Genomic DNA, 22,989 nt, shown 5'->3' with positions numbered 1-22,989 from the left:
CAGTGCCTGAGCGCACACAGTGACAGTGCTCACAGTCACTCTCTTTTTCATCGTCGTTGTTAACAGTTCTGTCTAATACTAATGGAAGTCTGTCTAACAATCACATAGAACTTTTAAAAAAAGGAATTAATGTATACAGAAAGTATTATAATGATTGTTTTTAAATTAGGCCTATTAGTAATAGAAAGGCAAACATTATAATACTTTATTAGCATTAGCATCTCAGCATTAAGCAAATATGCATTTATATAGTTTAAACAAATCTTTGAATGACTAAAGCACATTTAATTTCAAAAACCTTGCAAACTTCGTCAAATCCAGCTGTAAGATCTTGTGAAGTGTGGTGTGTATGTGTTTCCAGCATGATCACGTGTTCTCTGCATGATGGTCAGTCCATGTGAATTGAATGCTTTAACCTTTAAACTCATGATTTCAAATTATGCTACACTTTATGCATTTGCCCACTGTCATATTCATGTCATTTTCACTGTGTGCTGTATTTAAAATGAGGGTTACCCTTGTTTTATTTGAAAAAAAAAAAATTATTCCCGATGCACACAATACTGAGCACCCTGTTGGTTACAGTGTTTACTTTTTTATTTTATTTTATAATTGTATAACATATTTATGTATTTGTGTAAAATACTGTCATCTAAAGTATAAGCATATTTCTTTTACACATTTACTTGTAAATTATTTCAAATTTCTTAAATATGAATAATAATATATATTTTTTAAATCATATATGCTTTATATCGGCTATCGGCCCCCCGCTTTCCAAGATATCGGCATCGGCTGTCAAAAAACATGTATCGGTCGACCACTAGTATTAATTACCTGGTTCAGAAAAACTGTGAAGTCCTTGTGAACCATGTTACCTGCTTCTCTAGGGTGCTTGATCCTGGAAACGGAGAAGTCTTCTATTCTCGGAGGTCAGGTAGAGAGCGCGTGAAGAATCGACAGCTTTGAGAGTCAGACTTGGACGGTGTTCAACAGGCCGCTTTGAAAGGCTGCTTTTGTCGCTGTTCTTGTGCAGAGCTTATGTGTGCCACACAATGACTCTTCTGCACCAGCTCAATAAAGCAGCCAAGCTCTCACACACACGTGTATGCTTACAGACGTACTTCTGTGCACACTCATAACTCTAAAGCCTGGATTTGAAGGCTGTGAAGAAGACTGCAGGTGTTAAAGGGTGTACTGAAAGGCAGTTTGGAGTCAAGTTAACAGGACATACGGGAGCCTGTACATGTGTTAGCGTTTCCTTTCATCAAGGCTGGAGGATATGATTGATTATGATGAGTCTGTGCTTGACCCTGTGTGACGACAGTGAAAGTTATGACCACTTGTCACTGAAGAATTCTGAGTGACTTTTTATCATGCTTCTTGGTTTCTTGAGGGTTTTTCAACTGCTTATTTATGTTAACAAGCAAATAAATGAATTATGCAATCATTATTCCTCACCACATGTGAGTTGTAGCTTGATGAATTGAATGTGATAAGCTAAAAATACAGTTTACTGTAAAATAATACAGAGAAAATGTCTTTGCATGCAAAAAAAAAACATACTTTACAATTAGTGTCATCTGGGTTGAAAAACAAATGACTCTTACTAGTCGATTCTTTTAATGAATTGAATCATTTTATGAATGTTTTGCCAAATTAAGTCTACATGTTTTTTTAAGTGTATGTCTAATATAATTCAGTTTTAATAAAATACATTTAAATTTGATTTAAAAAAGTCTAACTTAATTGTATTATAAACATCAAACTGAATGAATATAACTTATCTAATTAAAATATAAATAATTTGGTGAACTGGTTCAAGAAGATCCGGTTACATCGAATGATTCGTTCGCGAACCGGATATCACTAAACTGCAGTGTTTTGAAATCTCACAACATACCGGAAGAGAAGACAATGCTGAATAATGTTGTAGTTTTTGCTATTTTTGGACCAAAATGTATTTTCGATGCTTCAACAAAATCTAACTTACCCTACGATGTCACATGGACTACTTTGAAGATGTTTTTCTTACCTTTCTGGACATGGACAGTATTTAGGCCTAATGTTGCATTTAATCCCTCTTTTCTCCATATTATTATTTCCTGTTACCTCTTAAATCTGCTTCTAAATAAAAATACTAAAAGGTTATAGAGAATCATCTGAAAGTCTTCTCCATCACTTTTCTTCTCCGTTTCACAGTGGGCGGCAGGGTGAATCAGGAACTCAAATACACGCGGCAGAAGATCGGAGAGGAGTCCATGTTTAGGCCTCAGCTCATGATACAGATGCCACGACAGGAAGGTGCTAACATTCTGACTGTAGAGGCGCTGAAGCAGCACCTCGACTCTGCAATAAAGGCCAGCAGAGTGCAAATTTACATGTACAACAGGTAACGGCACAACAGCTTCTGAACAGTTATTTCTCTTTGGGTATTTGACATGTAACATGTAATTGGACTTTTTTTTATCAACCATAATTATAGGTTAAAATTTGGGAAAGTATGTATTTTAAATCCTGTAACTGGTCACTATTTCCTTAACGTTTTCTGCTTTAATGGTAGTTCACAAGATTATAGTTCAACTAATTTCCACTGTTGTGTTTTCAGGCAATGGAACTTGGAACATTTATGCTACAAATCAGGGGAATTTGTTACAGAAACCAATTTTGTGGACCAGGTATGTGAGAATGGTTACAATATCTTTTTAAACATTGACGTTTAATAGAAAATTCAGAGGAGGGCCTCTAAGGGCTTGTTACAATAATAGAGCATTTAACTTTTCAGATTATAGAGAAACTGCACCCATGTCTGATCATCACTCCTCTAGACTGCTTCTGGGAAGGTGCTAAGCTACATTCAGGAACAGTCTACCTCCCGTAAGTTACACACACCTTTCTGTATTTGCTTGGAGCCTTTAATGTTTGATCCTGTCCCAGCTGGCTCTTGTCATCAAAGTTGATTTGCCAGAAAGGCCATTCTCATACACTAAATACTTCACTGACATGTCCTTCCTGTGAATAGAGCCATGTTGAAAACCAATAAACAAGCAAAATAAATTTAACATTTTTCCTCTCAACCAAGAGAGGTGGTGAAAAGACTAATTTACTGTGTTTATTGAATAAATGACCATTTTACGGATAAAATCAGGCAAGATTTTTAATCTGATTTAAACCAATTTTAGTCTCTGTATGGTGAAATTCAATAATCAATGAAACTCAGCAAGTGAAATATTAACTACGAGTTAAACAGAAACCAACAAAAAAAAAATTTAAAACCACTTACGCTTTCTATGCATGTAAGATTAAGTCCATAAAATGCAGGAAGGATAATTTATTATTAAATTATACATGCATACATGTAAATATATATGTATATAAAAAGTTTTATTAATCATGATTAAATACTGTGCAAAGTGGTGTTCCACAGTCTCCTATGGTATTTTCTGAAGGCCTTCATTGTGATGCTGAACCGCTCAAAACCTCACACAATTGTTCCACTTCTGCTGCTAATGTCTCATTGCAACAGTTACACTCAGTAGACAACCAGCAAGTCTGCAAAAGTTTTTCTGCCCTCCTCCCCACCCGCTCTTTGCCTCCTTCATGGATGGTAAATAAGGATTTTACTGTGTTCTGGTTGGGGGACTTGGAATAATGACTCAAGCCTGGTTAGGCACATACAATGTGGTCTGAACCGCTGCAGGCCTGCCAGAAGAGAAAGAGAGAAGCGTGAGCAGAAGAAAACACATACAGAAAAAAAGAAAGAATGATAGACCGAGGGAGAAATGAGAGAAAGATGGGGCAGGGACGGAAAGATGGAGAGGGTTTGACAGAGGAGCTGTGGAAGTGGACCGAAAGTGGGAGGGTGAACTCGGTCTGAGGAAGGCTGTTTGAGGATAGAGTCAAACGTATGGGCGAGACGGGAGACCATATAAAGATGCAGCAAGAGAAAGAGGGTGCTGAAAAATCCAACTGAGACAACATGGCAAGTAAAGTATGGGAGGTTTGTGAAACTGCTGCGTTGGGCTGTTAGTTGTGGGGAGATGCCAGGCCCTGAGCGGGATCACCCGACACGGCAGTATAATTAGAGGGGATGAAGATCAGATGAGTGGATTGATTCCATTTTCTCAAAGCTGTTATTATGGAGGCAGGCTGAAATCCAATCCCAGCTAGATTTGTGCTGCCACCGCTGTGACGTGCAAGCCTTGGGAATTCCATCCAGTCACCCTTGATCCGCTCCCGGATTGTTATGCCGAACCACTTTAAGCACATGCAACATCTCATAAGCAGTGCTCAGTCCGTGCTTCTCCATCATGATTAAACATACACTATCGTTCAAAGACCTTTAGGGTCAGTCGGATTTGAATTTAATGCTTCTATTCAGCAAGGACTTCTAAAATTGATCAGAATGTACAAGAACAAGATTTATAATGTTCCAAAAGCCTTATTTGATTTCAAATACATGCTGTTCTTTTGAAGCCTGAAAATAATTTTACAATTTCTGCAGAAATATTAAGCAGCACAACGGTTTTCAACATTGATAATAGTAAGAAATGGTTTTCTGCAATTGTTGAGCAATGATTTCTGAAGGATCATTAATTATTTTCAATTGTAATAGTATTTCATTATATTACTTTTACAGTATTTTTGGTCAAACACAGTGAGTACCGCATTAAATAATTTGTTTTAATGTAGCAGATCAATGTCAGTTTTACAACAGTGGACCAATCCTAAGACATTTTGGAAAAAGTAAGAGTGCTCAGTGTTTGCATTAGCAATGGTCTATGGAAGTTAATGTGCCTATAACCCCACTTTCAATTCAATTCCATTGTATTTGATTCTGTAAAGCCCTAAGTCCGCATCAAAAAATATAGTTTCTTTTTTTCCCCGCAGTGGCAAAGACCCAGTGCAGTGGACCAACTTTGATCCGATGGGATTCATTGCTGAGCTGAAGATGCTGAAGTATCCGGTGGACAGCTGGGAAGAGATGCTGGTCAAAGCAGATGTTGGCAATGGCTATATGGACCGCCCCTGTCTGAATCCCTCGGACCCCGACTGCCCGTTGTCAGCTCCCAACAAGAACATGACACGGGTGAGTTCAACATACTAGGGATGACACAGAACAACTGAAAATCATTTGTGATTATTTGTTATTTTGTGTTTGGTATCTGTTTTCTGTTTTCCCAGTCTAAGGCTACAGACAAAGATTCACTAATTAAAGCAGTGTTGTTTTGCGATTTGAGCGTGTCTCAGATTTATGATCTGTCATATTCTTAAGCCTTTGGACGTGGCTCGTGTTCTGACTGGTGGCTGCTATGGGCTTTCCAAAAAGTACATGAAATGGCAGGAGGAGCTTATCGTAGGTGGGACCAAGAAGAACGACAGCGGCAGACTTCTGAGGTAAGAGACAACTTTGCAAAGGGAATAAATTATTGGGAAAACCATAGAAGAGAGAGAACGGAAAAAATGAAGTGTCTTTAAGTTTGTCGCAGTTTGACAGTTTTTGGGCATTACGTGGCAGTGGATAAAAGATCACTTTGTCTTTCCTTCTCTCGTACGAACTCACATGTACATGTACAGTGTGTGAGGCTTGTTTTTTCTTTTTTGGCAGATTGTAATCATTAGTAAACTGCATATTAGTATTAATTCCCACACCTTTAACTCCAAGAGCGAAACATTTCTTTCCCCAGACCTCTTTAAGCTTGAGTGGGGACTGCAGACAGAATACAGGATCCTCATTATGAAAGAACATTGTCATGCATCCCAGAAATGTTAATACACAACAGTGGTGGTGGCGGAAAATGTTATACTAGTGGCTTTGGAATCATCCATTGTGATTTCTATGAATCTTTTCTCTCTGATAACCATGGTTTTCTGAAGAGAGAAATTCAAGGGTTTTTCTAGTGTTCATTGAACAATAGTAGGTTGACAAGTCCACTTGAGGGAGTCTGTACTCTACAGTTGGGGCTGTTTTAACTCATCTGTGGAGCAGAGTGACAGGCCGCTGTTTTTCAGCATGTTAGTGGTTCTTTTTTAAAGTTTTTATCCCCAAGTAGTGACAGATAAGGTCAAGAATTTTTTTTTTATTACAGCATTACAGCATTTTTTTTTGTTTTATTAAAAAATATTTATAATAACAAATTCAGCTGCTAAACCATTTAAAAATACTAAACCTGAAAGATTAGCATTTTAATATTGCTTTCAAAAAGTATACAATGGCATGTTTTGAGACTTACATAACGAGTTGATTCACTGAGGATATGAGCTGATTCAGTTCATGATTCAAATGATTCAGAGTAAAGAGTCTTGGGTCAATTAAGTTGATTCGGACTGATTCAGACTGTTGCCTACAACTGTAAACATCTACAGTGTCATAAACAGTGTCATCTACATTTAACCATGTCATAAAATTTCTACCAGAAAGATTAGACCATCTGGGGTCTTTTGGCATACTCTTCAATACTGGAACAATATTGGAACACATTTGTTCCAATCTCACATCTATTCAGCATTGAAACACTTGGTCAGTTTATATTGTATGTCCAGTTCACCTTTTCACTCTACTCTTCCTCGCAGTGCACAGGCCCTTCAGACCATATTCCAGCTCATGACCCCAAAGCAGATGTACGAGCACTTGAAGGACTACGAGGAGGTCTCGCACATCAGCTGGAACGAGGACAAAGCAGCTGCCATACTAAAGGCCTGGCAGAGGAGATACTCTGAGGTAAATCTCACAGGTGCTCTGTGAACGTCCAGACTGCAGTCTACTTTAGTGGAGATATTTACAGTGATTTTTTCTGATGTAGTATTTGTAGTAATTCATTCTTGCATGAGGTTTTACTTTGCTTAAAACTGGATCTTGTTAGGAACCATTTAGGAGGTCCAATTCATTCCTCCAGCCCAACGTTTCCTGGAACATACACTCACATACATGCAGTGTGAAGGCATTCATCTTGAGTCATAAGTAATACATGCATTCCAAAGGGGCTGTGTCTCTTGAGGTTAGGACCCAGCTGTTTAAGTGCAGTCCTTCAAAGGCATTGACTTCCCTTTTTTCACTTCTTCATACTTTAAACGCTCAGGTTAAGTGTGAGCTTGGAAAATGGGGCACATCTGCAAGGTCAGGAAAGGTTACGATAGGACATTGCAGAAATGTGTGTGCTAAACCCTTCACGTGTATTAGATGCGTTACGTTGTTGCATCGAAAGAATGACTTCTGGAAGTAGTTCAGTCCTGTTGCAAACAAATGCATTGCATTCATATTTTTCTGTTTGTAATAAGGGTAACACTTTACATTGAGGCGTCATGAGCTGACTTATGAACAACATTTTAATAGCATTCTATGTTCATTATTATTATAGCTACATATAACAAGTTGTATGAATTAACATTAATGAATGCATTATGAACAAACATGAATGAACAAATCAATAATAGTTTAATAATTAAACTAATAGTTTAATTTGTTAACATTAGTTAATGCAATAGGTGTTATATTAACAATATTTTTAAAGCATTCATTAAGGGTGCATAATGTTAATGTTTTTATTTTATGTATAACATTCTAAGATGTCTAAATTAACATTAATGTACTATTAACACATTTAAATTATTAATAGTATATTCACAGTAAACTTTATTTGGTAATCTTTAATTTAGTAAATTAACATGAAAATATTAAAACATTTATTAACTCTGGTTAGTTGTTAATTCATAATTGTACTATTTGTTAATTCACATGTTCGCATAATAAATGTGATTTTATACAACTTAACTTATATGTATACATGTACGCCATTATGCAAAGTTAATAAATGTTAGATAGTATTATTCATTGTTATGGTACCTAATGCATTAAGTAATGTTTACACATTTAACCTTTTTCTGAAGTGTTAGCAAAATCATTTTAGCATTCTTTAATAACAGATTTGCTCATTTATTCCACGGTGGCAGTATTTACAGCACAGCTTGTTTTTTCTAGTGTGGGTGTCCATTGTAGAATCAGCCCATCTTGGTGTGGTGGCCCCAGCACTTGTGTGTGTGTATTAGCGTGTGTGTGGCATCTGTGTGTGTGTGTGTGTGTCTGTGTGCGTGCCTGTTTGACAGGACCGTCTGGAACACATTAACCCGCTCCGTACACAATCGCTTTCACAGATGCCGTCCCATTGGTGGCTTGTGTGTGACATCATCTGGTCTCTGTTTTGTCAGCCCTGACCTCCGCTTGGCATAGGGTTCCCTTCTGGTGTGTGTGTGTGCAGGGCTGAACGTGTGCGTTTGTGGATGTGAGTGTGTGTGGGGTTTTAGGGCTGCTGAAACATTTGTGGGACTGTGATTTCCACGTTATCTAATTTGTTTCATTGCCATGAGGAAAAATACAAAACAAAGAAGAGATGAGCAGTTAGAAGATGATAGAAATGGTGTAAATGATTTAATGCTAAACAACATTTTTCACTTTCTTTCTTCCGTCCTGTTTGTCCTCAGGCTGTCCAGCAGAGTGTGTCAGTAAATTCGTCTCAGAAAGTTCTCACGTTCACCACCACCACCCTGGAAGACATCCTTAAGTCCTTCTCTGAAGTCAGTGTGATCCGTATCGCCAGTGGCTACCTCCTAATGGTAAACTAACTCCTACATCTCCAGCTATTTTTTTTTTCATGTTAAAGCACAGCCTCATTAACTATACTGTGCTTTACTCTTTTTACCTTATAAGGAATATTTATGAATCTATGAAATATGGATAATTTCGTTAACATTATGTTAACGTCCATTCACACCAAAACGGTCACGGCAAAGTAACACAGAGAACCCCCCCCCCTCCAAATCCTAAAGGAGGTTGTTCAACCCAAAAATAAAAATTCTGTCGTTGTGTACTCACCCACAAGCATATCCAAACCTGAATGAGTCTCTTTCTTCTGTTGAACACAAGATATTTCGAAGAATGTTGAAAACCAAACAGTTTATGGTAGCCATTGATGTGAATTTGGAACAACCTGAGGGTGAGGGAATGACGACTGGATGAAATGTCCCTTTATTTAGCATGCTTATATTTTATCTATTAGATTGCTTGGATGGTAAGAACATTTTGTAAAAGTTAAATTTCACTTATTAGTTTCATACCCTTTCAACCTACGCTGCTTTAGTCATTCACATTCAGACAGACTTACTTGTCCATTCTATCGGTTTTTAGTTGACCACCACAGCCGTTGTTTTTAAGACACAGTTCCTTTTGAATAGAAGTGCACTGTAGCGTACTTTTAAAAAAGAGTTCTTATTACTGAAAAAAACCGCTTGCAATTGCAATTAAATGCTAATGTATTATTGTTTAAATTGAAATTGATCTTATTAAATTTCGCTAGTTAAACTTAAGTGGTTTTTACCCACTAAGGTAGGGCTTAAGTACCTCTTTATATGTAATTTCTCAGTTTCTTCTATTTTCCTTGTACACATTTGCAATGAAGCTGCAATTTAGTAAATTTAAACTAAATTCACTTTAAATTCAGTATCAAATAACAAACTACAGTTAAAATAAAATTTTACACATGCATTGTTTTGTTAATCAATGCATTAAAATAAATGTGTCTGGAGAGCTTTAAATTCATTCTGTTGCACCTCCATGTAGTTATTTTTTTACGTAAACGGCCTCAAGAAATCTGTCCCATTGGGGTCAGATGCGCCTTGGACCTTTGCGACTGATAAATCAGCTGGTCAAAGCTGTGATTTACGTTACGGTTACTCACATTACCGTACGGGTAATGTGAGTGTTGCAAGTTAGAATTTTCTGTCAAGTCAAAAAGGCTTGTAGGACCATAAAATGTAACAACAATTGACCTAGTCCCAGAATCAAGCAATCGACTGATCACTGCAGTACGATATATTGTGTTCGTAGGGATAGATGTTTTTCATTTTAAAATCGTGTTTTTCGTGCTGAAAATTCAGACTTGGTTTGTATAGGCCTTTAGTGTTATGTTACATGCAGCCTGCCAGTGCATGCCTGACCCTGCTGTGCTGTGACCGCACTTATGAGAACAGCCCTGCGGTAACGTGATAATGTCAGATTAACGCTATAGCTATGTTATCTGTGTGCAGCTTGCCTATGCGTGTCTGACCATGCTGCGGTGGGACTGCGCCAAGTCTCAGGGGGCGGTCGGGCTGGCCGGAGTGTTGCTGGTCACTCTTTCTGTCGCCGCTGGACTGGGACTCTGCTCGCTTTTAGGCATCTCCTTTAACGCCGCTACCACACAGGTACATCACACGCATATGAGCAAACCATCGGTACTGTAGCATCATTCATGCGTAACGTGCTCTTCTGTTTACATGTGCTTAAAGGTGTTGCCGTTCCTAGCCCTTGGCGTAGGGGTGGACGATGTCTTTCTCCTGGCTCACGCTTTCAGTGAGACTGGCCAGAACAAGAGGATTCCATTTGAGGTGTGTTATCCCATCCCGAACATCCTGAAAAGCAGGGAAACACAACTAAAAAAAACCAAGCGTTTTCTCCCACCACAAAACCTCAGAAACGCAAATGTGACTACACATCCAAAGATAGTGTCGAGACAAGGCAGTCCGTTCAGAAATGAGGGAGCTAACATGTTATCAGGAGGAAGGGGGTATATCAATGCATACCCTCATCTTATCACTTACATAAAGGAATGTGTGTGTACCTGCCCCGGCCTGTGATGTAACTTCAAAACACTGGCATACTTTGATCTGCTGAGAGCCACTGTATGATGCGTGACTCAAGACGTTTCTAAATAAAACAGATGATAAAATGTACCATAGTAGTACCTTTGTTTTGTTTTGATTTTAGATATGGTACCAGGTTAGGACCATTGTTTCCTATGACACACTTGAAATTAACAAATAAATAACATAGTATACTTACAGTATAGACACTTGGGACAAATTTACAGATGCTCAATTCAGTACTTGTGCATTCTCTGTGAGACTTCTTTCTTTGAGCTCACATCCAAAGCATGCGCACATAGAGCCGCATTTGTGAGTGCTCGACTACCGCATGGAGTTGTGTTGCACTTTATTGCTCATAAAAGGCCAAATACATACAAAATGATGTCACAATGTCCGCCTTGATGAGTATTCATGTAAACAGTTTATTTATACCAAACATTTTCAGTATACAGGCTATTAAATTAATGTAAACAGTTGAGAAACCAAACCTATGTGTTACAGATCCATGCATGAGGTCTTAAAGAGACAGCAACCTAAATAAACCTGCTGCCGTCTGTCATTAATGATAATTCGTACATTGAAGACTAACCAGTGTTATTTTAAAGTTAAATAGATTATTCAATTTCTTTACCTGAATATTACTGTTATACCTACCTGAAAAACTTCAAGCACAGTTAACTTTAGTTGCATCTTGTTATTGTATTCATTTGTGCCATTGCTTTATCTATTCTTATTTTATTACTGACTGTTTAGTCTTTTTTAGTTCAAATATATACACTTCAGAGTTTGAAATCAAAGTTCTTTTCAAGTGTCTTCCTCACTGTTGAAATATCGGCAACATTATAAATTGTGAAACACTTTTGAGTTGTTAGTTTTACTTGCAAGATCTCATGTGTATACGTTTCCGTTGATGCATCTGTCAAGGGTATCTTTGTTTAGCTTTCGCGTGCGTTTACGTGTGGTCGTGTGTGAGAGGTGATTTAGATGACTCTTATACAGACGGGCTGAGTTCAGGCATGTATTTGCTTGTGTTTATGTGAGATTGCACAGCGTGCAGCGACACTTTTGTGTGGAAAGTAAACAGTTCCCCTGACGGAGGGAGAGAGAGCGCAGAGCCCTCTTGTCTTAAAGCTCTCTGTGTGTGTGTGGTCCTGCACGTCCCTCTCTCATTCCTTCTCCTCCTCTCTACCTCTGTGTCTATGGAGGTGGGGTTTGGAACTGTTTTCTCATGCGTCTTGAACCCTGAATGGCTTTGAAATGAGGAGAGAGAGTTTATCCTAACAAGACAGCGAGCCAATCGTGTTTCTGCACCCCGGGCTGCTTTGTTTAAAAGGATGTATCCTGCCTTTGATGGAAAATATTTCTGTGTGAGTGAGGGATAAGGAGAAGGGAGGGAAATGAATCTCTTTTTGTGTGTGTGTTTTTCCTCTCTCTAAAAATCCACATTATAGCGGGGCGAGAAAGGAAAGCTTTTCATCAGAAGTTGAGCTCATTAAGTTGTCATGGCTGGCTGTGTGATTACCAGCTCTCTTCCATGAAAACATCAGTGAGCTTAAACGCAAGTTACACCTTCACAAAAGGTGTAATGTGTCTGGCAGTGATTGAAATCATTTTTGTCAGATTAATTTTCTGTTCTACTGAAGCCTGTATAATTATTGACAGAAGTAATCTAGGCCTGCTGAGAGTGAAAATCGTTTTTTTATAAATTGGATTTTGTCTTACACTTAAAACTGTTAGAACTACACCTACCCAATATTTGGTAATAACAAAATAAAAATAATCATTTGTATTAATTATAAATGAATAATTGTTTATCATCATTTCCAGTCACTCAATTCTTATTGTTCTCCAAAAACTGCAAGTGCGATTGAGATAAGAATATAGTGGTACAAAGCACCACATTCAGATGAAAAAGAATAGGTGTGTGTTTTATATCATAGTTTTGAATGAGTAACACTGAACATAAAAAGGTAAACAATTAATCGTTCTGCTGAGCTTTCCAGTACTCAAAGGAAAAAATGACAAATGCTTATCCCTAGTAGTGAACATTGCTACTCACTTCACATGTGAACAGGTTAGCCAATCATACCAGAGTCATGCATGTACAATAGCAATAGCAAAAACAACCAGTTTACTTCTTTAAGAGTCTGAGAGAAGGTGGAAAATGGACTTGAAAAGCTAATCTGTTTGGTGCAAGAATCCTTCACTAACATTATAAGTAAACTCTGGTGGTAAGAATAATATTCTTGCTGTTGATTTGATGACATCGTGGTGTTTTTTTCTTCTTCTTCAGGACCGCACTGGTGAATGTTTGAAGAGGACTGGGGCTAGTGTAGCTTTGACTTCCATCAGTAATGTGACGGCATTTTTCATGGCTGCTCTTATTCCAATCCCAGCACTCCGAGCTTTCTCCTTACAGGTTTGTGTGTTTCGTTTTCATATTCTTGAACAGGAATGCAGTTCAGATTGCTTCTCTGTAGCAATTGTGTGCTTGTTTGTATTACTAATGGATGTTTGCTGAAATTTCCCATGCCCGTACCAGCTCTTTCTTTGTTCTTTGTGCGTGCGTGTTCCATACCTTCATTGACTCCAGATTTGTACACATGACTTTTATTGATTTCATTCATCAAACTGAGCATGTGACAGGTTGAACAAGCTGGCGTGGCCCATAACCCCCACTTTGGCATGTGGTTAGTGGTATGGCGCCCTAAATGTGCAGATTGTGGGCATGTAACTCAATCTGGGAGTGGGGGTGGGTTGTATGGGTTGTTGTTGTTCCACACATCTGCGGTTTATTTATGACTGCAAGGCTGTGGAAGTGACATAGGAAAGAGCCTAAGCAAGAGATCTGTCCGCAACCTATTCCAGACTTCAATCAGGTTACAGAGAGAGCTGAATTAAAATTCTGTCATCATTCATTCTCATGTTGTTTCAAACCTTTGTGACTTTTTCTTCCGTTGGACATAAGTTTAGTTTGGTCTTTTTTTTTTGTGACTCAAATAAATGAAATTCACTAGTTATGTATGGAGATAAATGGAGAGTTCTAGTCAATAAATACTTTTATTTTTTGTCTTTGCTCTCACAAATCTATTGCAAGCCTGCAGAAGACCTTAGATAATAGAATATTGAGTCATATGGACTACTTTTACAATTACATTTATTAATTTGCCTTTTATGTAATCCGACTTACAGTTGAGGAATACAAGTGATGTATCATAAGATATCAATAAACTCAGGAAGTGCCTCTAATACAAGGTTTCAGTCATCATTCAAAATAGTAAAAAGCTAGGACACTTCTGGTTCTTTCACAAACTTTGTGAAGATTAAGAACTCCGTTTCCCCTTCATTGTAAAGGCATGGATGATTTTCTACAACAACAACAAAAAAAGTAACTCTTTTCACCATTAGATATCTGAAGCCTAATCACCCTCACATGAAACACACACACACACACACTCAGCACTTAGACTGCTAAATCCTTGAACTTTAGGTAAAGAAACCTCGCCATCATCCACATAACCTGCACAGCTGCACGGAGGCAGACGCAGAGATTTACACACTGATGCCTTGTTCTGTTCAACAAACACGTTCACTCAAATCTCAGCTTAAACCTACAGATACCTCCACTTTTGCAGGACGCTTTGATCCTAAAAGCAGAACTGCAAGTGTATAGTGTTTGTGTCTGTTTGATGATTGCATATTTTCAGAAAAATGATGTCCGGGATGAGCCTGCCGACCACACGCAAGATGTGGCTCACGCCTAAACATGCACTTGTACAGCGTTGTAGATCTAGTATTAGGATGTGTGGATTGATGTCTCACACACATCTGTCAGACACACTCGCTGTTTTTCGCCGCAGCGCACTCCAACTGGCACCTGTTCAATAGTGCCTGAAAACACTCATCTTCAAAACCGCTGAGAACACATGCACACACACACACACACACAGCGAAGAGATACTACTTTTGTAAACGGTGTTATTTTTTGCTATAACAGTGTCTGTTTTCAGCTTTAGTGTCCAAATGTGTTTACTCCAGCTGTTGTGTATAGTTGTGTTTACTTTAACATTTGTGTCCAAAGATTGTTTACTTAAGCTTTTGTCAATTATTTTTGCCTCAGCCTCTCCAATTTGAGGAAAATGCTTAAAAATGACATTGCCTGCTATTTAAAGTACCTCAAATATTAAAGTTGCAGGACAAAATAAATAGTCAAACTTACTAATTTATTCTAACTTTCAAAAGTTTGGGGACATTAAGATTGTTTTAAATAAAAGAATACTTGAATTCATTCAAGGATGCATTAAATTGACATGGAAGACATTTATTGTGTTACATATATATTCAATTTCAAAGAAATGCTGTTCTTTTAAAATTGCTATTCATCAAATAATCCTTAAAAAAAAAACTGTGTAACGGTGGTGTAACATATCATTTTTAAATTGCAGTGTAACATAGTTGGTGCTCATTATTCCCAAAGAAAAAAAAGTTTGTCTTAATTTAAATATAGTAAATTACCCACTTCGATAACATTACATTTTTATTTATTTATTTTTAATTTACATTACAGAAGTAAATGGGTTGTGATAGGGCCGGGCGATATATCTAGTCAGAAAATCTGGTTCCGTGATAACCGCTAAATTGCCATCACCTGCTTTCAAATGGAGCGGCATTTAATAGACAGAGCCGTAGATCACTGACAAACTACGCAATATTGCGTTCATATTGCGTATTCATCAAAGGCGATAACAAACGCGATATTGCGTAGCTTGTGTAGATGTGCAGGATCATATCGTTAGATATATCGCCCAGCCCTAGGTTGTGATTACTATTTCAGGTTGGTGCTATTTCTCCGTTTTAATCCTGTTATGGGTTGAAAGATTTGATATTGTGCTGTCTAATGCAGTGACATTCACACTTTTTAAGCGTGGACAAAGTGTCCAAATACTTTTTGGAGTTGCTTTCTATACATGAGTGTCTCTCATTGTGTCTCGGCTCTGTCAGGTTGAGCTGCTCTCTGGGTGGTCTGGCAGTCTGACATTGTTCAAACCACCACCCATAAAAAATACACCCTAACTAGGGCAGGCATGCTCCAATCTGCCCTCTCCCTCTGTCTTCCTCAGTTTCTGGCTTTCATCGTCACATCACTTTTTTTCCAGTTACTCTTCTAACATTAGATATTCTGCAAGCTTAAACCAAATAAATCAGAGTGAAATGTTTCAAATCACTCGTTTTCTTTCTCCACACTATTTAGCAGCTTTTGGCTCGGTGAAGTCTTTTTAGTGAGCTTGTGATATATAGGCTCTGAAAGAAAGTGGCTGTTTCCCAAGGTCAAGAGAGCTAGCTGAACAGAATCTAGCTGAACTCTAAACATTTTTTTTTTTTTCCCCAGTTTTTCATATGTAAGGGTGTTGATTGAATTATGAATTCGATATCAATGTGATTAACATTTGGAAATTTAGGTGGGCTTCACCTAAAGTGGATGAGCCCAAGTTTAATTTTGGAATGGCAAGAGTTGTGTTTTTTATTTGTTTGTCATTCGTCTCTTCTGAAGAAGATAATGGTCTAAAATTGAATTTGTTGGGATCATTGCGGTTTTGGCATAGACCTTCTGCAGATGTGTGGTTGTCAATGTATGTGTGTGAATATGTGCTTGACATCTTCATTTTCTCTCTCAGGCGGCAGTGGTCGTGGTTTTTAACTTCGCTATGGTGCTGCTCATCTTTCCTGCCATCCTCAGCATGGATCTGTACCGCCGTGAGGACCGCCGCTTCGACATTTTCTGCTGCTTTGTCAGGTAGCACACATTTAACTGGCTAAAAGAAGATGTATCATAAATATGTTGCAAAGGGGTGGAACATTTCTGGTACAAATTTGGGAATTTTTTTTGAAGAAAAGCATGATTTAATTAATTTATTAACCATTTTTACATTGAAGTCCTCAAATGTCCTTATGGGGATGTTTTTGTCCCTTAAGTATTTAAAAAAAAACCATTAATAATACAAACACTACTGTTCAAAAGTTAAGTTAAAAAGTAACGATTTTTAAATTTTTTTGAAAAGAATAATAGTAGAATAATAATAGTAAAACAATAATATTGTGAAATATTAGTACTATTTAAAATACATGTTTTGTTTTAATGTATTCCTGTGATGCACAGCTGAATTTTCAGCAGCCATTACTCCAGTCCTCAGAGTCACATGATCCTTCAGAAATAAGTATAATATGCTGATTTGCTGCGCAAGAAACATTTCTTTATATTATCAATGTTAAAATAGTAGTTGTGCTACTTACGCAATGTACTGTACACACTCCCACTGCCATACAAGTATCCATCTTTCTCTGAGGTCAGGGTGAGATATGATTTTGTGATCTTTCCAAACAAATTAATTCGGATCATATATACAACAGCCTGTTATGATACTGAGTGCAGTATAAACATCTCAATTAAGAATCAACCTGCCCTAACATCTATACTTTATGTGCATATGTGTGTGTGTTGATGTTTATCTCTGTCTGAGGCCCCGGGCCCTCAAATAAGACATGCTGTTGCCTCTCCCGCTTGCTGCAACATTCTTGGTGTCTGATGAGAGAGAGCAATAGAAAGCAAGTGGGCTATAGGCACATACTTTACCTTCTTAGTCATACCTCCAAACTCTTGCAGGAAATTAAACCTGAAGCCTAAACTTTCACCATGGTTGAAACGTTTGCTTTCTAGTCACTGACACTCACTCGCTTCTCAGCTGTAACTGCTCTCGACTGGAAAGCTGATTGCGGTTGTATTTACACTCATTTGCATGAGCGCTCAAGAGTAACGAGTTGCCACATCTAACGGACGTTCACAAACTCACTCACTAACTCTCCATCCAGTTAAAAATCATGGAAAAGAGACTAGCTCTGTTACAAAACCTAGGAAGCATGCTAACCGTCACTGACTTAGAGCCGCAAACGGCGCCCCGCACAGGAAACTCAACTTTCACATGATTTCAGTAGAGGCTGATGTTAGTATGTTGCTAAGCTAAGAGCATGATAATATGATAATAATAAAAATGCATGGCACATGCAAATGAGGGGTAAAATAATCCTTGTCCAGTATGCTGGATTAATTTTTTTAATGCTGCATCTGCATCTAATGCTGGCCAAGAATTCAGACAGGAATAAAAGGAACTATTAAGAACCAGTACGTAATCTGATATAATGAGATTTCATCTGCAACAACATTGTAAACTTTTATAAAGATACATTAGTCCATAAACTTTGAAATGCTTTATTATGCAAAGACGTGAGGAGAGTTCATTGTAAGAATGACCCACGACTGGCAGTCATTGTGCTGCTTCTTCATAAATAAACTGAAATATGCAGTGTAAATGACAAAATGACTGACAGGCTAGTTTACGACAACAGAATGCATGTTAACTGTTGAAGACAAAATTATGACGTTATAGTATGTCCCAACATGCATAATCTCCTTTGACACTCAGAAGTATCTAATTTCTTCACATAGCAAGTTCATCTTTTTTGTGCATAAAGTAACTAGGCAAATTGGGACGGCTCACAACTGACCATCTCGCCTACATCTCGCATATCATTATTTATTTATTTTTACATCTTTTGTGGTAAATAATCGCCTATACATACCAACTTTTTCCAGCTCCTCTGGATCATTTCCTGTGTTGTTGCGATATAAATTGATATTGCAGGTAATTCCACACATAATCGACTGTTACATGGTGCTTTTGTTTTACTGAAATGCTCTTTCTCTTGCTTTCCTTTAGTCCTTGCGCTAACCGGGTAATCCAGTTGGAGCCGCAGGCGGCGTACGCTGACTCCTCTGCTGAATCCAGCCGCTACAGCCCTCCACCCTCCTACAGCAGTCGCAGCTTTGCCCAGCACACCCAAATCACCATGCAGTCCACCGTACAGCTGCGCACAGAGTACGACCCCAGAACACAGGCCTACTACACCACGGCCGAGCCCCGTTCTCATATCTCCGTTCAACCCTACGCCCCCAATCCCAACCCCAACCACAACAACAACAATAACCACAACAACAGCAGCAGTGCAGGGCCAGGACTGACTTCTGATACCGCATCAAACCAGAGTCCCGACGGTGCAAGCTCCACACGAGACTTGCTATCTCAATTCGGGGAGTCGAGTTTACGCTGTCTGGAGCCGCCATGCTCACGATGGACATTTGCATCGTTTGCTGAGAAGCACTATGCGCCATTTTTGCTGCAGCCTACAACAAAGGTGAGGATAAAATTTTGTTTTGCAACTTTACACATTGTCCAATTGGAAGTGGGATTTCGTATTCCAGTGATGAGCTAATCTCCTGGCAGTTAATGAGCACCAGTGTATCCTTTTTAGCTGTGTCATTTTGTGAGTCAAAGCCTTCGGAAAACCACAAACACCTCAAACAGGGCAGAACTTTGTCATAAGATGCTAAAACAGCAGTAACTTCAGATGTAGCCAAACCCTGACTCATATCTGTCTTTTTGTGTGTGTTTCTATAAGGTGGTGGTGATTTTTCTCTTTTTGGCACTGCTCGGGGTCAGTCTGTATGGCACAACATGTGTCCGGGATGGTTTAGAGCTGACTGACATTGTGCCACGAGAGACGGGCGAATACGACTTCATCCGTGCCCAATTCCGCTACTTTTCCTTCTACAACATGTACGTGGTGACCCAGAAAGCTGACTATGCACAGATCCAGCCTCAGCTCTATGAGCTGCACCAACGCTTCAGCACTGTGAAGTACGTCCTGCGGGAGGACAACGGCCAGCTCCCACACATGTGGCTGCATTACTTCAGAGACTGGCTGCAAGGTAATACGCTCAGATGTTCAATCAATCAGTCCAGACCAATTGGTGGAGGACAAACCCAAGGGCCAAGCCTTTAACTAAACTGCAGAAGGTCTGGTCATATTGATTGTAGCTCCTATTTTGGTCCACAAGCTGGGATCGAACTCGGGACACCTGAAGCACAAAGGTGCTATATGTCAACGTGCTGCCCACAAGACTATCACGCCAAATGTAGAATGAAAAAAAAAAAAAAAAAAAAAAATTAATTAACTATTCAACTTTGCCATCACAGGAATAAACTACATTTTAATATGTATTAAAATAAAAAAACATTGTAAATTCTAATAATGTTTCACTATATTATGGTTTTTACTGTATATTTGATCAAATAAATCAAAAGAAAGTTCAATAAATTAAAAAGAATAAGTGTCTTATTTTAAAAACAGCTACAAAAATCCCAATAGCTCTTTTGCCAATACATAATAACATTTTATCCAAAAGCATTGAGTTGTACAAAATGCTTCATTTTTACAGACTGTTTTGATTTCCAGACAGTGCCTTGCTTTGTTGGAGACAAGTTTTACCTCAATTTTACCACCATCAGATCATCTGTTTCTCACAAACATCACTCACGCTTCTAAACCTCCAAATCTGTAACACATTTAATGTCTTAAGACGGATTATGAGCCGAGAGTGAGTCTTAAATGGAGAGATTAAAAACAGAGAGTGTAAATATGGAAAAAAGAAAGACCGAAACAGTCTGGGGACAAAAGAAATACAGTTGAGGTGAGAGTGGAAAAAAACAACAAAAACAAGATTGGGAGATACAGGGCATGTCCCTGCAACATCTTTTCCCTTGTGGCCTCCTCGACAGAGGCTTCTTTCAGAATGCCGTATCTAATCCCAGACGGGCCATATTCAAAAGCAAACCTTGTTTTGCCCACTTTCTCTCTCACAGCTCCTCTTTTAAAAAGGCATTCCTTGTCTCCAAACGGCTTCTGTCCAGATGGAGTTTGGGTGGCATGTACAGACTTGCTTTGTCGCTTTAAGCTCAGCCAACCAGAACCTCAAACATCATTGGTGTTTTCCAATCACTTTCTTTATTTAATCCTTTCAGCACTCTCAGTGGACCACATGTTTTATTTTTCAGTGCAGGGGCAGCAAATCTATGTGTGCGTTCACTTTGTGTATGTATGTGCGTAAAGGCTTCAGTAAAGGCTGCTCCAGAGAGGGTGGAGAGCTGTCTTTAATATTGTGGTTTGAAATGGCTCGACAAATTGGTCACAGACAGTGAGGAAGAGGGAGAGAGAGAGAGCAATGTGAAGGAATCGGACCACTGGTGTTGAGGGGAGAGAGGTGGAGCTGAGCAAGGACTGAGAGGAGAAGTTAACATGGTTTATGTATATACTGAACAAGATCCTCAAAATAATTTGTGTTTCTGGACAGGTCTGCAGGAGGCCTTCGATAAGGATTGGCAGACTGGTAGGATCACTCAGGGGAACTACAGGAATGGCTCTGATGATGGCATCTTGGCCTACAAACTCCTGGTGCAGACCGGCCGCAGAGAAAAGCCAGTCAACATGAACCTGGTAAGAAACCAACTAGACATGAGTAGGATCACATATATTTCAATGCAACTCCAGTTTTTATAGATCGAATCTGTGAAAGTGACTTGGCGAAGTATGGTGTCCCATACTCGGAATCTGTGCTCTGCATTTAACCCATCCAAGTGCACACACACCTGGAGCAGTGGGCAGTCATTTTTGTTGCGGCCAAAAGGTTCTCACCTCAATCGTTGTATTGAGGGTGGAAGAGAGCGCTGTTTATTCACTCCCCTACCTACCTGAGACTCGAACCTGCGACCTTTGGGTTACAAGTCCTACTCTCTAACCACGAGGCCACGACTGCACAACTGTATATTCTGTTACTGAATATTTTCACCCAGTAATGCTACGTAAACGTTTTTTGACACAAAATCTTTAAAAAGAATGTTATTTTTATATCTATTATATAATTGTTGATGATAATAATAACAATAATGGCTTCTTAATTATTATTGTGTAATATTTCATTAATATTTATTAAGATTTTTTTTTAAGTTATTGTCATTTTTATATTATAATTTATTTTTGATTCTACTACTAATAATAATGACTAAATTATGAGTGTGAGATATTATTACATTAGTATTTATTTATTAATGTTATATTCATTTGGATATTATTTTGATAATAATAATAGATCCTGACCTTTGCTGTTCCTCCGTGGTTCACATACATGATCAACAAGTTTATGGCAATCTCTGGTTGTGTGTGGCGATGACTGAAGGGTGCTTGGGTAAATATGTCTTTAGCATCGGTGTCAGGGTTTATAACCATGTTATAATGTCCATCTATGTCTGTCCTCATTCTCTCTCTCTTTCTCTCTATGATTGCTTTACCAAGCACAGGAATTTAAAGCTCTCAATGGGGCCGCAACTTGCTTCTGAAAAAGCAATTAAGTCTGCATTTAAACCATTTGTTCCACTTTCTTGCTGCAGGCCTAAAGCTCAGCATATACAACTTTTTCAGGACTTGTACAGAGGGGTCTTGTCAAGAAGAAACCCCTGCACACACACAGACACACGTCACACTGACGAAAAATCTCAACAGGTTAACACATTAACAGTTTCCAGTTGCTACTCAGCATGAAATGTCAGGCAAGAGGAGAGCAAAAATACGAAAAATATAAAGCATACCACATGCCAGAGGTGCTGGAGGGTGAGGAGGAGTGGAGCAGACGGCTGTGAGAGATTGCGTGTGTTTGAGAGTGTGTCGTCTTTCCGGGTAATTGGCAATGCACACATAAGGACAGAAATTATTAGCATTTTTGTTGTTTTCAAGTGGTCATTATTGTGCTGAACCATTGCCAGTAGAATGGAAAAGAAAAGCCAGCCGATCTGTGTTGGTGTGCGGCCCTGTGATGTCATTTCCTCTGCCTGTGAGGGAAGAGGGGCGGCAGTGAGCCAGGAGGCCGCCTGCTTCGCACTGTGTGCTTCCCGTGACAGCTTGAAGACATACAGTTGTTGCGCATCCTGCTGCTTAATGCAATCCAGATCTTTGGAATCCAAGTCCGCTTTTTTTTTCCTCCTGTCTCTCGCTTATGCCCTTCTCTTGGAATTGCTGCCATGTCCCCTTTCACTGGATACAGAGACGGGAATCACATGCTGCCTCTCTCATTCTGGTCACCATCAAAGTCATACGGCTTTGGAGGACTTTCATTTTTTCCCCACATCTGACAATAAAATAATTATTTATTATTATTGAAATATATTACATAGAAAACGAATACAGTTAAACATCTATTTTTATTTTTTATTATAAAGTTAAATGTCTTGTTTTTTGTCCTTATCTACTAATTTTATGTATTTATCTTTTCTTTTTTATTGAAAAGCAATAGTTTAACATCTTATAATTTTCTGATATTGTTTTATGGTTACAATGAAAACCAGTACATGGTTTTATAGTTCATAGTTC

At 38.6% G+C, this 22,989-nt stretch overlaps 1 protein-coding gene across 1 annotated transcript in view; it reads left to right on the top strand.

Annotated features, from left to right (window-relative positions):
* Positions 1–22,989, top strand: part of LOC128018538 (protein patched homolog 1-like) — a 51,776-nt gene that overhangs the window by 15,460 nt on the left and 13,327 nt on the right. The window contains exons 3-16 of the mRNA XM_052604106.1: positions 2,203–2,392; positions 2,609–2,678; positions 2,786–2,877; positions 4,891–5,089; positions 5,276–5,397; positions 6,574–6,721; positions 8,479–8,610; positions 10,081–10,236; positions 10,321–10,419; positions 12,971–13,096; positions 16,353–16,471; positions 18,450–18,924; positions 19,189–19,498; positions 20,921–21,063. Coding sequence (XP_052460066.1) covers positions 2,203–2,392; positions 2,609–2,678; positions 2,786–2,877; positions 4,891–5,089; positions 5,276–5,397; positions 6,574–6,721; positions 8,479–8,610; positions 10,081–10,236; positions 10,321–10,419; positions 12,971–13,096; positions 16,353–16,471; positions 18,450–18,924; positions 19,189–19,498; positions 20,921–21,063 — 2,381 coding nt within the window. The remainder of the gene's footprint in view (positions 1–2,202; positions 2,393–2,608; positions 2,679–2,785; positions 2,878–4,890; positions 5,090–5,275; positions 5,398–6,573; positions 6,722–8,478; positions 8,611–10,080; positions 10,237–10,320; positions 10,420–12,970; positions 13,097–16,352; positions 16,472–18,449; positions 18,925–19,188; positions 19,499–20,920; positions 21,064–22,989) is intronic.

This window comes from Carassius gibelio, chromosome A8, assembly GCF_023724105.1.
Source record: "Carassius gibelio isolate Cgi1373 ecotype wild population from Czech Republic chromosome A8, carGib1.2-hapl.c, whole genome shotgun sequence".
NCBI lineage: Eukaryota > Metazoa > Chordata > Actinopteri > Cypriniformes > Cyprinidae > Carassius > Carassius gibelio.
This window is presented reverse-complemented; position numbering and strand designations above follow the sequence as displayed.